The 17,512-nt window shown below is 33.8% G+C and overlaps 1 protein-coding gene across 1 annotated transcript; it reads right to left on the bottom strand.

The window, feature by feature from the left end:
• Window positions 1–12,294: 12,294 nt before the first annotated feature.
• LOC114171978 (GTP 3',8-cyclase, mitochondrial-like) lies at window positions 12,295–16,518 on the bottom strand (the record flags this gene model as incomplete). Its single annotated transcript, XM_028056732.1, has 6 exons — window positions 12,295–12,705; window positions 12,816–12,900; window positions 13,843–13,911; window positions 15,210–15,401; window positions 15,500–15,664; window positions 15,859–16,518. Coding segments are annotated over 5 exons (1,170 nt in total), but the record flags the coding sequence as incomplete, so codon positions are not given.
• Window positions 16,519–17,512: the final 994 nt, after the last annotated feature.

Here is a 17,512-nt window from a genome sequence, read left to right as displayed (position 1 = left end):
GACTCATCCAATTTTTACTTGTTTCCTGGGTTCCAGAGAGGAACCGCCTGGCGGTGAGCGTTGTGTCGCCAGGCGACGCGTGACGACCAACCCAGATTCTGGGTTTTGCTTGAACTACCTAGCGGTGATGAACACCCGCCAGGCGACGTGGACCAATTTTGGTTGGGTTTTGGTGTTTTGAGTGTTCTGATTGGATTCTAAATGGAAGGAAAGGGATCCTTAACTTTTAATTGAATACTTGACTAAAGAAATTGGGGAATTTCACTATCAATTAGAGTTAATTTGAGAGAACTGTTAAGAACACCCTTTTTAGGTTGATGAATTGGGGATTTCGAAAACGACACACATCTAAATGGAAAAATGTGAATGGATTCGCGTATGGAAAGTGTTAGAGATGAATTGTAATCCTAAAAGATAATGTATATATATAAATATATTGATGCATGATTGATGAGTATGTTTTTGGTAGTGCTTGCTGAGACATGTTGAATATATGAACCTATATATGTTAGCTCGAATGTAAGATGTTATAAGCGAGGGAATAAGGCCACTATTGATGATATCACTATGACCGAGTGTTGCATGATCATGACGGGTTTTGGAAAAGTATGGGAACATGATAATCATACTTTAAATGTAATGGAATTGTAAGCATGCAAAGGGTTGGGAAAATGAGAAGGGGAAAATAAAGTGTGTGTTGGAATTGATTTAAGAGGTAAGTATATATGAATTATAAAAGAGAGGAATGTGTGCTTATACTTGAAAGATGCATATGTGTTGTGATGTTGTAATTTGGAATATATGAATGTGTATGTTGATTTCTGGATGTTTGAGAATTAAATGGTTGAATTCTAGGAAATGAATTAGAGTACCTAAAACCCAGTAGTGTCACATTACTGGTGTAGCGCCTAGCAGTGTAGACTGAACCGCCAAGCGATAGTATGAAATAGGAATGTCTTATAAGTTGTGGCGCCCGACGGTGATGTGGAACCGCTAGGCGGTCTGTACTGCCATTTCGCCTAGCGGCGCTTAGGCTACGCTAGGTGATGGTGTAGTGGTAGGGTGCATTATGATATGTTTTGCATGGTTTGTGGTGTGGGTCCTGGTCTGGGATATGCTTGATGTTGTCATGAGCGGGTAGGTTCATGACTAGTGATGAACACGTGATGATATGAGCGGGGAGGTTCATATTCTATTACTCTCGTGTGGGGATACGAGCGAGGTAGGTTCGTATGTTCCGTGCTCACACTTGAGAGATGCTGCGTGCGGGGAGGTACGTAGCTGGTGGATCACGTGTGTTGGACTACGAGCGGGGAGGTTCGTAGAGTTGGACCACGAGCGGGCAGGTTCGTGGAAGCATTGGAATCCCTAAGACCAGCTTGAGTATGTACCTTGTGTAGGGTGGTGTGCTTTGGTTGTTTTCGTTATCATGTTGTGTTGTGAAACTTGGATCAGGGGATGCTGTGCCATGAGCGGGTAGGTTCATGGATGGTGGTGAACACGTGATGATATGAGCGGGGAGGTTCATATCATGTTACTCTCGTGTGAGGATACGAGCGAGGTAGGTTCGTATGTTCCGTGCTCACACTTGAGAGATGCTGCGTGCGGGAAGGTACGTAGCTGGTGGATCACGTGTGTTGGACTACGAGCGGGTAGGTCCGTAGAGCAAGACTACGAGCGGGCAGGTTCGTGTGAGCATCATAAACCCTGAATCTGAGGCTAATTATTTATGTGTTGTGAAGGTTGAAAAGCCTTGGGGATTAAGTTTTGGGCCAATAATTAACTAGAATAAAATAGATGGGTGTATCTTGAATTTTTTTTATTAACTTATATGTTAATTGTTTATGAGCTCACCCTATCTGCTTGTGTTTGGCGATGATCGTGTAATGCGTTACACGGGAGCAGATGATGTTGCAGGTGGTGCTGATGAAGCATAGCATCGGAGAGAGGGTTAACTGGGAAAAGCTTTTACTGGAGTTTTATCATTATTGTTTTTATGAAATTTGTAAACAGTGTTTTACTGATTTGTGAATTTGGATACTGTATTGGAGTTTCATAAATTATGGATTTTTGGATAACATCCGATTAATAAATGTTATAAAATTTCCCACGTTTTTGGGAAGCGAAGTATAATAAATGAGGTTTTCATCATATTTCTTAATTTTTATTACTTAAATTAGTAATATCCGACCGGGATGTTACAATCAACATACATTTTAGTCATGAATAATTGAATTTGCCAACTACAGCAATTATATTAAGAAGTAAACTTACAATTGCATTGTCTATTATTTTTCTTCCATGTCGTGTCCTCCCAAGAGAGTCAAGGACAAAAAATTGGTGTGTGCGACAGTTGATTGCATAAAACCACCAATGCTGCTCATGGATTATAGAAGCAAATACCTTCCAAAAAAAACAATCACTAAACATCCACAATTACTATTTAATAAATAAAATTACAAATCTTCATTCTTACAAAATCTGCTGTCAATATATCGTGTACTGAAACCAGCCCACGCGTCCCCTAAGATCCATTGGCGTCTCTTTGCCTTTACCTTTCTACTATCTTCTACAACTGCGATCTACATTCAACATTTCACAATTAAATTTTGATAAATCATCATCAACAACATCCATCAAATATAAAAACTTAAAAAACAATAAGAATTATAATACCTTATACAGAGGACCAAACACAACTCTCTTGATCAACCCATTCAATTTTCTTTGTCTATACATGAAGGTATTGCAAGCAAACAAAATGGCCTGACAAAATTTGAAAGCAACAATGTAATTTGAGTAGACAAAATAACAAATTTATAAATATACATGACTTAAGGACATTACCATGTTGCAAAGCTTTCCACGAGGATGAAATCCCCAACACTCAATTGTGGTTAGTATTTGTTGATTTATGTCAACCACAACTTTCCTGAAAAGTGTAAATTTAGAATTAACACTATATAACCGTGAAAATACAATCATGAAATTTATATCCACAACAGTAACTTACCTGTCATTTTCTGAGACAAGAATCCGATACAATTGAGTTAAGTCTACATCTAATGAACATTTTTCTAGTTCAATAATGGGAATAATTTCCATTCCATGATGATTGTATTCAGAAGTACATTGCTCTAATTGATCAAAATTACATGATTGAGGTTCTTCAACATCAAAGGCATCACCTTTATGAAATGAAAAGGCTAGAGGTTGATGAAAGAAAGATGCATCAAGTTCCTCACCTCCACGGGCATACTCTTCTTCCATACTGCTCAGTTGGTCCTAATTGACGAATGACCCAATAATTTCTTTTCAACTTCCTTTTGCACCATTGCTTGAATTCAGTAAAGGACATGTCATCTATTCCTTTCTTTGGATGTCATCTTCACCAATATTTAAGGCATCATGAACAACATCAATGTTTTTTTCCTCTTTAGTTAATTCCCAACCAAGAATAACCTGCATAATGATGTCCAAACTTTATACCTTATTGGTACACGGAATAGAACTTAATCAACTAAAGTAAAACAAATGCAATACAATACCTTGTTATATTCAAATGCGGATTTGATTCCATGAGTCCTAATCATCAAGGACGACCAACTCAAAATTCTCGGGAAAATAACATCACCTTCATAAGACCTTAACGAAAGTAGTCGACAAACCAAAAGCTAAAAAAATTAAGGAACTAATTAATCATCAACTTCACAAACACAAGGCTAACAAAATACAACTTGGCTAAAATAATAAATACCTGCAAAACAGCCACTGACCCAGCTACAATTATGGCAGACGTGTTTTGATCTTGCCTTAAAGTGTGGTAACCACGATTGAAACCTTCAACCAAAAACCTATGGACAGACCTTGACCAGTTGTATTGATTCAAGTTGTCAAGGTTATCCAACAATCTAAATGGCATGTTTGTCACAGTCCTAGAAGTCCTGGAAAAATACAAAAGAGCAAAACATAGCAACAAATATAAATGACAAACATTGTCTACATTGTCATTGTCATCGTCATCGTCACTCTGTAAATAAAAGTATATCCTATTAACAATGTCATCTATTGTTATTAGTTGATGTTCTAATAATGACTCGATCACCCCGCACACAACACTATTGAATTCTACATCAACCCCAATAGCATTCAAACCCAAACAAACACAAACATCTAAAACAAACAACTGTACCAAATGTTGCCTGATACATATACTTTCATGTTCAAGGACACACCGACTAAGAGTATGTTTTAACAACACTCCATTGATATCCAATGGTTTCACCATCTCAACACACCACCTAAATGGAGTGACTCCAATTCGAGAGCGATGTCTTGATCTCAATAAACCATTAACTTGAACAATGTAGTCTGTTTTACAACGGTTACAAACCACAAGCTAAAATACCAATCAAATAGTTAAAAAACATGTTAAAAAACATCAAGATATGAACTTAATTAACTATAATAAATAAATGGATCATAATCACAAACATTTACCTTCCTTGACTCACCCTCTTCTTCTGCCATAGGTATCTAAAATCTCCTACTCGGGTAAACACTTTATATAGGTAAGGTATTCCAATAAATAAACAACAAACACGACACCCAAATAATAGTTCGCGATTAACCAAAAATACTAAAATTTTAAATCTATTATAAAAGTTATATAAATGTTAATAATTACACCATACAATAATTTATTAGAATTGTGAATAACAATCTTATCATTTTTATAATAAAATCTTGGCTTCATGGTAACTTTTTGTAAACCAATCCTGATTTTAACTTTTTACAAAAAAGGTTGATGAATTTAAAATATATAAAATACCAAGTATGGATACATGTTTTTAACAACAAGCCACTATAATAAGCACAGATAACTAGGTTGAATTACTCATCATTAATTAAAGAGACACACTATGATCAATTAGCATTGTACAAACTATCCAAAATATTACCAAGGTCACTAAATAATAAAGAAACACCATATATTTAGGGAAGAACATCTTTCCAAAAATTTTCAATCCATCTTTTTGTCCTAGTTTGGGACTTCAATTTTTGAAACGAATATGCTCATGCACTATTGTGTACTGAACATTGAACGAAATCGACAAAATAAATGTAGGGACACAATGTATTCATCAATTTTGTAAACATCTTTTCAATTCACACAGTTAACACAAAAATCAAATTCAAAAACTTCTTAAATCCACAAAATCAACAACTTCTTTGCAATCATCACTAAATGGTGGGGTCAAATTGGAATGTCATTTATAAAAATCAATAAACAACTACACAAAACAATGAAAAACCAACAGAAACTAAGCGTGCACAAAAACTAGTTAAAAAGGCAGAAACATTCAACCTTCTCACCAACGACAGCAAAATCAGGGTAACCCATTTCGTAGTAGGTTCCAAAATCGTCCTTCTTGCAGCTCAGATTCGCCCTGAGGTTCGACAATTTCGCAATTCCTGTTGGTGAAAGGAGATAACGGTGTGGAGGGGATGGGAAAGGAGATAACGGGTTTTGTTTCGTGTTGTGTGCATAGCAAATGTGGGTGGGGGTTCGTAATTGTAGATTCAGGGTTTGGGAGATTTTGAAAATTAAAAGGAGAAAGGGGTTTGGGGAAAGGGTTTTTCTGATGAAGTGAAAGGGGTTTGGGGTTTGAACATTAAAAGGAGAAAGGGTTTTTCCGTTGAAGTGAAAGGGGTTTGGGTTTGAACATTAAAAGGAGAAAGGGGGTTTTGATTTTTCACGATGGAGGAGAGCAGAGCGGGTTTTGTTTCGTGTGTGTGCGGGTTGGGTTTTGTGAAACGTGGTTGGGGAGGTAATTGAAGGTTCAGAGTAAAGATGAAAAAAAGAAAGGGGTTTGGGGAAAGCGTTGTGTGATGAAGGGTGAGTTTCAAACACGCACGCATCAAAACATTCAGCTTCAGTATTGTGATTTCAAATTTTAATTAAATTATAAAAAATTTGAAAATTAAATATGTCAGACCACATCAAGTTGGTAAGAGAAGTGGTAAAAAAATGAGTCATTTGATCATTACTCATCTAGTTATATCTATTTATACTTTATTTTTTTTTTATTATTATTTTATATTACTTTATTTTATTTTAGTTATTTTATTTATTTTATATGATTTTGTTTCATTTTCGTTTAAGTTTATGTTATTTTATTTTATCTTATTTTATTTCATTTCAGTCTATAGTAATTTTTTATATTTTATTTTATTTTATATTATTCTATTTTTAATTTTACTTTTATTTGATTTTTAAAAGAAAAGTGAACGAAAAAAAAAACAAAGTGGAACGGATGATTGAAACGAGATGCACAGAAAGATTCATGTTCCTGCATACTACCTATTCTCTTTTGGTGACAATCTCCACCTTTTCCTCATTTGGTGACTCCCTCCCATGCACCAGTTACTGAGTTAGGCAGTGGTGTACAAAATAGAAAAAACTGGCATTTTGGGTGATTGAAAAGAAATAGATTTTTTTCCAAAAATGGGTGCCTTTGATCCGTTTATTACAAAAATAAGTTAATTTACTAATTAATTATATGGTAGAGTTAGTTTCTTAATGATTTGACTAGTTTTTTTACAAAATTAGATTATTTTGATTTATTTATTATAAAGATGGATCAGTCTACTATCACAGATTTGATTTGATTAATGATATGATCTTTTTCTATCTTTTTTTAAACTTTTATAATAATTTCTAAAGTTATATATATATATATATATATATATATATATATAAAATAATTTTTTAATAATTTGATTAAAAATATTTTAAATAAAATTTTATGATTGTAAATTTTATAATAAAATAAAATAATAAAATTTAAAATATAAGTTTTAAAATATCAAAATTTTATAAAATTTTATTTAAAATAATTTTAATCAAATTTTATTATTGTAAATTTTATAATAAAATGTAATAATAAAATCTAAAATATTAAGTTTTAAAATATCAAAATTTTAATAATTTTTTTACAATATTTTTAATCAAATTTTATAATAAAATGTAATAATAAAATTTAAAATACAAAGTTTTAAAATATCAAAATTTTAATAAAATTTTATTTAAAATATTTTTAATCAAATTATTAAAAATTTATTTTTTTAAAAATATATAAAATTTTAGAAATTATATAAAAGTTAAAAATAAATAGAAAAAAGTCAAATTATCGTTAAACTGATTTTGTTATGTAATTAATTAATAAACTGACCTATTTTTATAATAAAAAAGGAAAAATGACCTTTTTTGTAAAAAAAAAAAAGCAAAGAAATAAGGTGGCTGAAAACAATGGGAGGAACTAACCACCCCTTCCTATTTACGTAACCTAATGTTGAGGTATCAAGGACCTTCAGTTTTGAATCCTGAGGGATCCCTTGGTTAATATTCATGAGCTTTCTCAAAGGCCCCCCGTAATTCTGTCACTCAATGTTTGATCACATAAATCTTGTATGAAATGGTTGATGCCGCATGGTTGTTCGCCTACTGTTACTACTTCCCATTCTTCCATCATCATGCCTTCATGATTAACCACGTTGAGACCGACGCACACTACCCATACCCGAACCACATTTTTCTTCCTCCCGCTAAATCGGTAGACGCTAACTTTCCTCATAATCCTACAACTCAGACCCACATTTTTCGTCTATCATCATTCTCCATAACCAACAAATACCATCACATAAAAACAACAGCTCCCTCTAGATTCTCTCCCCTTTCACGCGCACACAAGCACTCATCCTTTCGCATTTCCAACTACACATTGTCGCCACCCATTCCCTCACCATCTTCCTCACCTCCCTTTTTCATCCATCTTTCATCTTCTTTCATTTTCTTCACCAAATAGAGGACTCGCTCACGCTTATCGCCTTATCACTCACATCTTCCACTTGCACACACTTCCATCACTCCCAAGACTATTCCATCATCCAAGTAACAGAGAACAACCATCACCCAATCGAACAGATAAAGGGAAGAAAAATTCGTCGGCCGCATTGCCGGAGGCGTGTCAAAGTTCGATTGGAGAAGAGCGATTTCGGTTGAGGGCGCGACAGTAGGGCTCAGCGGCGTGGCTCCCAGACCTGGTGTGGCCGGCGCAAGAAGAAGAATGAGGGAGTTGGAGCGCCGTGGATGACGACGATGCTTCTGGTAGCAATGAGTGGAAGGAGTGTCTCGTGTTTGTGAGTAAAAATGAGATCAAAGGAGCACTCGGACGCGAAAGGGAATGAAAGAGAAACAGTGACGTTAACGCTAGCAGCTCCTTCGGCAGTGATCGGCGTCGACAACATTGGCCCTGGCCAGCCATGAGTGGGTGAGGATTGGTGTTGCTCACGCAGAGGAAGAAGAAACCCTTAAGGGATTTTTATGTTTTGATAGTTATTTTGGGGTTGGGCTTAAATTGGGTTATTTTGCTTTCCGTACCCCACTTTTAATATTCTCAACCTCTTGTCTATTGGGTCTTGGGTCTTGGGTCTAGCCTTGTTTTGTTTCCTACGCGCATCCCCATTTTAATATTTACACCTTCATCATTTGTATGTTTGTTTGTGTTTTCTTTTCCTATTCCTATTTACTCGTTACACCCGTATTATTTAAGTCCTGCACCCCTTTTGCCATTGGTTCTCGTCTACTTACTGTACCCTGCTTTTCACAATTCGCAGCCTCAATCTATTTTAATTTTATTTTCAGCCTTTACTCCTTGCATGCACCCTTCCATGCATCTTATCCCATTTTTCACCTTTGTTTTTTTATTAAACCCCATCTTTTTTACACACATGTTATTTTTTTAAAAAGTTAAAAATATTTGAAAATTATAAAAAATTACCAAAATAGAAAAATTTTACAAAAATGAAAATTTTTTCTTTTAGTGTTTATTCAGCCTTTACGTCGTGTGATACTAATTTTCAAATAATTTAAAAATATCAAAAAAGATATAAAATTTCAAAAATTAAAAACATCAACACTTTCTAACAAACAATTTCTCTAAGAACTACGTGAATCTTGATTTTCACTACGCGTAACGGACTTCCGGACCTAAAATCTAGTTCTTGTATAGCATGTCTTATTTTACTGTTTTCCATACTTTTTCTATAATAAACTATGGTGACAACTTCAAAATCTCTTTTTAAGCTCGTCTCTTTTTTGTTCGTCGTCTAGTCGAGATTTTGGTTGTAATAGATGGCAACTCCACTAGAGATTCAAGCCATCCTTTTTTCATGAGTTGCTCTACTTGCTTTTGTATTTCTTTAGTCTCTTGTGGATTGCTCCTATAGGTTGGCATGTTATGAAGGATGTCCTTGGAATGAGATCCATATTATGTTCAATACATCTTTTAGGAGGTAAACCTTGAGGAATGTCTTTGGGAAATACATCTGCATTTTCCTTGAGAATGTGCTCCACACCTAAAGATAAAGAAACTTTTACAGAAGACAAATAAATATTGTTAGGCATAAGCATATATAGGGGGTGTTTTTGTCATTAACACTCTTTTTACCTCTTTTTCTCTCAAAAAAGGACTTTTACCACTATTTGATTTTTCAACTTTACTCCCCTTTTCTTGCCTTTTTTGGGTTTTCTCTCCCACTCTTATTTTCTCTCTTTCTTTTTCTCTCTCTTTCTTCTTTTCTCTCTCGCTCTCTCTTTACCCTCATTTTTATTTGGTCCTCACAAACCTCTATAGTTGATAAAGGTGTTACGGGCACCTTTTGCCCTTTAAGCAAGAAAAAATACTTGTTGGATAGACCATAATGTCACCTTTCTATCATATTGTTAAGGCCTTCCTAATAACAATTGACTTGTTTCCATAGGAACCACATCACATACCACTTAATCTACATACTTACCTATAGAAAAAGTAATATCCACCTGCTTATCCAGCACCAACTCTCCATCCTCACTTAGCCATTGCAAAAGCATAAAGACTAGGGTGTATAGATGTCTCCCAAACCAAGCTTTTCCACCAGCCTTTTACTTGCTACATTGGTACAACTCTTTCCATCAATGATGATTGAGCTCACCTTTTCCATAATTTAACATCTAAAATAGATAATATTTCTTCTTTGTGTCTCATCCTCCTCCTTGTTCATATTACCCAACAACCTCCTAACCATTAAAAGATCTCCCTCCAAAAGTGGTACTTCGCATTAGGGGTGGCAATGTCGGTTGGCCCGGCCCGTTTAGGCATGCCCCGCACTTAGCCACACATGGATAGACTCAACATAACGTTGGAAACTTATAATCTAAATCTCATATTGAGTCTAAGTCTTACAAGTAGAAATGAAAAAGTTGGACAACTTAGGTCTATAAACTCATTATCTTAAAATTTTATATTGAAGGTGGTGTTAATCAACTCTTATATGGATTGAACTCAGATCTGCTTGATGTTACCCCTGAATATAGTCATTGTATTGAAAGTCTTCTTAACAAAGAGTTTAAGTAATTGTGGGGTACTCAATTTCAAGTGAGTAAATAAAATTTCGTATTAAATATTATAGATACATATAAAATTTTGTGGAAAGTCGGAATGGCGAAACTTGGACAAAAACTTTAAGAGTGTCAAATTAGATTTTTTATATATAAATTATTTTTTCTAATTAAATAAAAAAATTCATTTTCTTTGTTTCAATCATTTTCATAAAGTGATTCTTGTATGCATTTTTCAATTTATAATCTTTCTAATTCATTAAATTAACATTATAAGGATATTCTAATTTTTAATCCAATTCAAAGTTATTCAACTAATTCATTATGTGCAACGAAATTCGTAGTTCAACCCAAGATACATCCATAAAATCTTACAAAATTTACCATATGTAATGGAAAACACAAAATTTCTAAATTTCATAATCTATCATATACTAATTTCAGGACAAATATAATTAGGGTTAGTGCCAATTTTAGAAAAGAATCCTTACCATCATAATTAGGCAAACTAATTCAGAAAAAAAAACTTAATTTAAGAAAATCATCGTAATATGAGAATCATAAACACATAAATTATAATAAGATACTAATCTCGATTCATGAGAGATATTGTGCATTTTTCAATCTTTTGTTTCCTAATCTATCTCTTTATATTTCTTTCTATTCTCATTATTTTTTGATGATTTACTGTAAAAGAACCTCATCACTAGTGATAAAATTTATTACCTTTCATTAACCAATGTCCATCAAATTGATTTTTATTTTACTTTTTATACAATAAATATATATAAATTTTAATATATAAATAAGATAGATGATAAAATAAAATATTTTATTAAATTTAATATAAATAAAATAATAATCTATAAATATAATTTTAAAATATATATAACATATATAAAAAATAGAATTAAAATTTTTTTGGGGAGCCATGGCTCCCCTTGTCACAACAATGGTCCGCCATTGAAAAGTCGTATGTGTGGCTATGAATGAGATTTTTTCTATCTTTCAAGATCCACCCAACAATATAGTGCCAGAGCCAAAATAAGTGATTTTAGTTCTTATACAAGTTCTAAAAAGACATATTCCACCTTTTATACTCATGTCATGATGATCCAATCTATGTAATCAACTTAACATGTTGGTTAATTGTATTATCAATGTGGAAAGGATTCATTCTTGAAAAATATATTTTTGAAAATCCAAGTGAGTTTAAATTACTTTAAGGTTGTGCATTGAAGATGGTGATAATCCATGTGAATTGAGCTTAGATTTCATTGTTGTTATACCTCCCTAATGAATCTTCCCCTAAAAAAACCAATCACAAAACTCTTATTGTTGGTTTTTAGGTTTTTAATGTTTAGAAAATATATTTTAAATGGGTAAAAAATGTATAATATTCCACATTATTTCATACATAAAGCAAATGTAACAAACGTTTAGTAATATCTCAATCTAACTCTCTAAGTCTAAACAATAGCCTAATTTTTTTTTCTTCATCCACTAAATAATATCTAATAATTAAAACATAAAACACTCCTAAAATCTAATTCAAATTATATATATCTAGACATATATTTAACTCTAATTAACACCTTTGGTCTCTTAAATTTCCATACATTTTGCGTTCCTAGAAAGTTGAGATATTAGAAAGGGTCTAAATGACAAAAGCAATGGTAGGGAGCATGAAGTGATCCCAAGAGTAGAACTTGGTAACATCTAGATTAGAGTTGTTCCTTCAATTTCCGGGTAAGAGTATAAACTAAGGAAAGAAAATTGGGAATGCCGTATGAAGTCTGAGAAGCAGCACTATGAAGACCTGGTCAACAACCTCACTGCATACATAGTACAAATTCAATGATGTAACAGGGCATAACCAACCTTTTCAAAATTTCATTGTCATGTCTACAACAAAACAAATAAATACAGTGCCATGCTGAAACTAAAGTTGACTGGTAAACAAACAACCAGTGAAGAAAGATTAACACACGACCCAAAAGTCATAAACCAATGAAGAAAGAGTCACACATGATCAGAAAATTTAAGCCCAAATTTGCATTATTACTCGATACAACAACAATGGGTTCTATCCAAAGGAACAACATTTAACAGTATATGTGGCTAGGTATAGTTGAAAAATCTATCACCCTTCATGTAGTGAGATTGTATCAATGAAGATCTCAGATAATACTCAATTCAGGGTACTTCTCACTAGGACTACTCTGGTTGCCTGCTATGTAAGTAACTTTATCACTGTGTGATACCTGAAATAGAGAAAAATCATGATGTGCCTCAGTAAATTGTAAAATAAATATTTTAGAGATTGAATGGATAACCTTTATAGGAAAAATGAAAGAAAGGAAGAAGAAGAGACCTTATCCACCAATATGTATCATGGGCCTATTTGCAGTCTTTGCTATATCAAACATGCCAGCATGTGAAGCTTTCTTCTTCTTCACCTAGAACAAAGGAAAGATAACATTAAGAAATAGGATAGTACAAGACCACTCATAATATTGCTTACCTAAAGTTGGACACACAATTTCAAGTAGTCTATGATCCACTATTGACTATGTTGTTCAAAAGCAATCAAAGAGCTTACTAGGACAAGAGCAAATAGATGGAAAATCATAGGAAAGAAGTGAGTCAGTAACATATTATTCAATGGAAATGCTCACGTTAGTCTAGAGGTTGAAGGTGATAAGTTATGTTGCACTGATACCTCAATCTGTGTCATGTATTCATGTTTGACACGTATCAATATCTGATACTTTACCGATATTTATCAATAAAGTATCTAATCTATAAACTTGTAATACTTTTTGTGATAAAAATAATTTATAACTTTTTATTTTGACAGTTTTTAAGATATTTGATTTTAATTTGAATTCACACAATAACAATATATATTTATCATGTTTTAAGGTTTTTGTAAAATTTTTCAATATGCATATATAACGTATCATACCTTATTGTTTTCAAAATAAGTGTATTGATATATCCGATACGTACCATATCCGATACACGCATCATATCCATGCATCATTATAAGAATAGTTACATTATAAGGGTCTACCGATTGCCAAATGAGGCTAAACTTCACCTAACTCTATCACCCCCACCCACTTTTTTCTCCATATATACATAATCTCTAACTAACTCCTTTTCAGTTAGGTTGTGGGGTGTGTTGTCCCTTCTTGCTATGCTCCTCTTATTCCTAAAGTATATCTTTTTTAATAAAGGTTCACTACCATGTTATATTAAAATAGCAGTGAGTGAAATTCTATTGCAGCAGCATCATTATATTAAAAGGATGATAAATCCTGGTAAAGAAATAAAAACATTATAAATCATTACAACACAATTGAGATTTAGCAATAATAATCAGAAGAAGTGCATACCGCTGCTCCTATTATCTCCCTAAGTTCATGATCCTCTGCACCACATCTCAAAGGATCTCTTAAACTAACCTGAAACACGATCCATATAAGAAAATCACAAAAATCTTTTAATGAAGCTCTCATTAAAGATGCTATATGTATACCATGACGCGTTTTATTGTCCCGACTGATGTCAACATCCATACATACATCAAGCACCTTTAACTTGAACATAAATGGTAGAGATAACATCCATAATGACCGGCATGTCTTAAATAGGGAAAATATTTATCAGTTTCATTGATAAGAAAATTTTCAGAAATGATTAAGAATTCAAAATAATGATGAAAGTATATTAGTGCGCCTAAAAAATCAATTACAAGTAATCAAATAAATAGAATATCAAATGAAATAGCATGTGCAATGGAAAGAAGGGGCAAGACAGTGCATGTTCAATCCAAAATATTGTATGAGGTAGAGCCATATTTTAATGTTCGCAAAGACATGTCCTAATGTGTATCAAATCTTCCATTTACAGATAAATATCAAGATTCACTACAGGAATCCACTTTCTGCAGGGAACTTCAATCTTTGTAAACAAATATTTGAAGTTATGTTTTTCTATTATGAGTTGGCAGATAGTTTCCCTTTTCCCCATTATCGAGTATGTACCATATCAAGAATTCAGAACTGACAGTAGACATCACAGTTTCAAAGTTCTAATCCAAAAGTAAACAACTCCCAGAACCATACTCAGCCATTGAAACAGCTAACTGCAAGAAATCAGTCACACTCCTTAAAAAACAAGACTGCTAAAAGTTTGCATAGAAAGTCTTGATTTTACTTGCCAAAAAATTTATAGGCCTTAAATACCAGTTTCTTAATCCCGAGTCCTTCACCCTCATCACCAAACTATCCAATTCATTTACCGGTACATTTAGAAGGCCTGCAATTAATATGATCTACGATGCCCTGATACTCAAAATGGAAACATCAAGGTGTTTGTTCCCATGTCAAATACTGATACTTCTCCATTCATATCAATTTTTTAAATTAAATTGCGATCATCATAATCATGAATTAATGAGAAATTACCCCCACTCTCTCTTTCTTCACCGATATTATGCATCTATAATGTTTTGCTAAGAATCCAAAACATAGCATATCCTAAATTTCAAAAAGATCATCGTATTCCTGTAGTTGTACGTACTCATGTCGTACTAAGCATCCAGACTTCATATACTATCATCAAGTTTAGCGTTACAGATTCACCAAAAACATTAAGTATTCAAATAGAAGTGACATCACAGATTTTAGCCCAATTACCATCACCAGGTTTAGGGGACAAGCATAGTACACTAAGCTTTGATGATTTGAATATAACTTACCTCCGAAGGACCAAATAAACAGACTTTGAAGTTTCCATCAGCAAGTAGCCGCAATCTATTGCAACCAGCACAGAAATGCTCAGTCATTGATGTGATAAACGAAACTCTACCTTCATGCCCATCTATTGTGAAATTTTTGGCCGTATCTGTAGGGTGATCCTGATCTCTTTTTAAGCTTGGAAACTGTTTCATCTGTTTGGTAATGATGGTTATAAAAGGTCTCTATCTGCTATAAGAGAACAACAAAATGTAGTATAAAAGTTAGGCCTCCAGTCTGAATTCTACCTTACCACTGTATCCAACATTTCTGAGTAGGGTACAAGTTTCTTGACATTCCAATTCCCATCAAAAGGCATGAACTCTATAAAGCGAATATCAATTGGCTTGTCCCGGGTCAGCTCAACAAAATCATAGATCTCATCATCATTGAATCCTCGCATTACAACACAATTGACCTGAAATGCAGAGAAACATCAAAGATACCTTAAAATTCATCCATCAGTGACATGAAATTTACCTGAGGTTATGCACCCTTGTTGAAAAATTCATTTGATTAACTTAATGAATTTGAGCAAAAGGGTAGCTGCTCATGGGAAGGTGATCAATGAGAAACACTAGCAAAAAGTAATGATATGTAACCAAGAAATACCTTAATTGGATTAAATCCAAGGTCTATGGCATCATTAATTGAATTCATAACTTTTTCATGCCCTCTGCGTCTGGTCATAAACTCAAACTTTGCAGGTACCAAAGTGTCTACACTAATGTTGAGGGAAGTAAGCCCACAATCTTTCAGCCTTGGAAGTTTTCTCGTTAAAGCAATACCATTGGTAGTCATGGACAATGTTCTCAGTCCCTTCAAGTTTGATAATTCCAAACATATGTCTTCAATATCCTTTCTAATAGTTGGTTCCCCACCCGTCAAACGTATTTTAGTTACCCCAGAGCTTACAAACAGATTTGCCAATCGTAGAATCTCAGTTTTTGTCAAAATTTGAGGGCTAGGAGTGAGTTCCACACCTTCTGCTGGCATACAATACTGACACCTTAAATTGCACCTCTCTGTTACAGATATTCTCAAGTATGTGTGAAGCCTTCCAAATGAATCTACCAACATATCAGAGACAGAATTATCCTTTGGCAGATCTTCAGACACCGAAGCACAAGATGTAGTGGCCAAAGCTCTTGTGGCACATTCATTCAAGTGTCCACCGAACAAACCTTGACGAATACTATTGGCAGCACAGAACGAACTCACATCACATTTCAACTGCTTCAAGAAAATTAGTGTCACATGCCAGCCACATTTTCATAAACAAAATTTGAACACATATAAACTCCACCAAAACCCCAGATTAATAAATTCTTAAACAACAAAAAATAATCATCTGGGTATCAATATTTAATCCTTCAAGTACGCATACGGTAAAAACTTAATTTATATTAAAATGGAACAACTAAGTGATTGATTTTTGCATTTTCTAGGTTGGTAGAACCAGAGAAGGAGTACAAGTTTATTACTGAATTTGCACATATATTAGTACCACCACACCCCAGATTAACACACAAAGCATGAATCTAGCACAGGCTAACCAGTACTCTTAGGACAAGAAATAAAATAACAGTTCTCATCTGCATGTAAATGGGTATCACTATAACTTATCATTGAAGTGAGCATTCGATAAAAAAAGAAACTGAATTGAAGTACAATGAGGGGGTTTTCCATGATCCTGATAGAACAGGGAAATTATAAGTTTATACCCGAAATTTGACATGGCATGAACGATTCAGTTAACTTCATAGATGTGTTCCAAAACGTCAATTTTCAATCCATTACAACCAACTTGATTGACCAGTTACATCACCAAAAGGATAAGCTAAACAAACCGAGAGAGAGAGAGAGGGGTCTCACAGGAAAGGAATTTGATAGGTTAAACCCAATTGGGTAGTGAAAGAATTTTGATAAGTGTCGCCTCATGGTTGACGCTGAAACAATGAATTTGGACAAAATATTGAGTTGGGGTTGGAAAAGCTTTTCTCTTTTTTAATAATTTTTGTCTAGGACACCAGAGACTCATAACATATGTATCTATATATACAAGGTAAGAGGAAGTTCTGAGATGTTGTCGTGTTTGTTCTGAAGGGTAAGGTGACAGACACTGTGGCAAAGAGACCCGAAAGTGCAAAGTGCCGACTCCATTGTAATATATTATATTCTATCCACACTATTAAAAAATTATTTTTCTTAAGGGCCATATGACCCCAAACATTTTTTTTTCCTAAGGGATTAGTTGGTTCCAGTT

The sequence above is a fragment of the Vigna unguiculata genome, unplaced genomic scaffold (genome assembly GCF_004118075.2).
Source record: "Vigna unguiculata cultivar IT97K-499-35 unplaced genomic scaffold, ASM411807v1 contig_458, whole genome shotgun sequence".
Lineage (NCBI taxonomy): Eukaryota > Viridiplantae > Streptophyta > Magnoliopsida > Fabales > Fabaceae > Vigna > Vigna unguiculata.
Note: the sequence above shows the minus strand (reverse complement) of the source record. Positions and strands in the feature narration are given on the sequence as shown.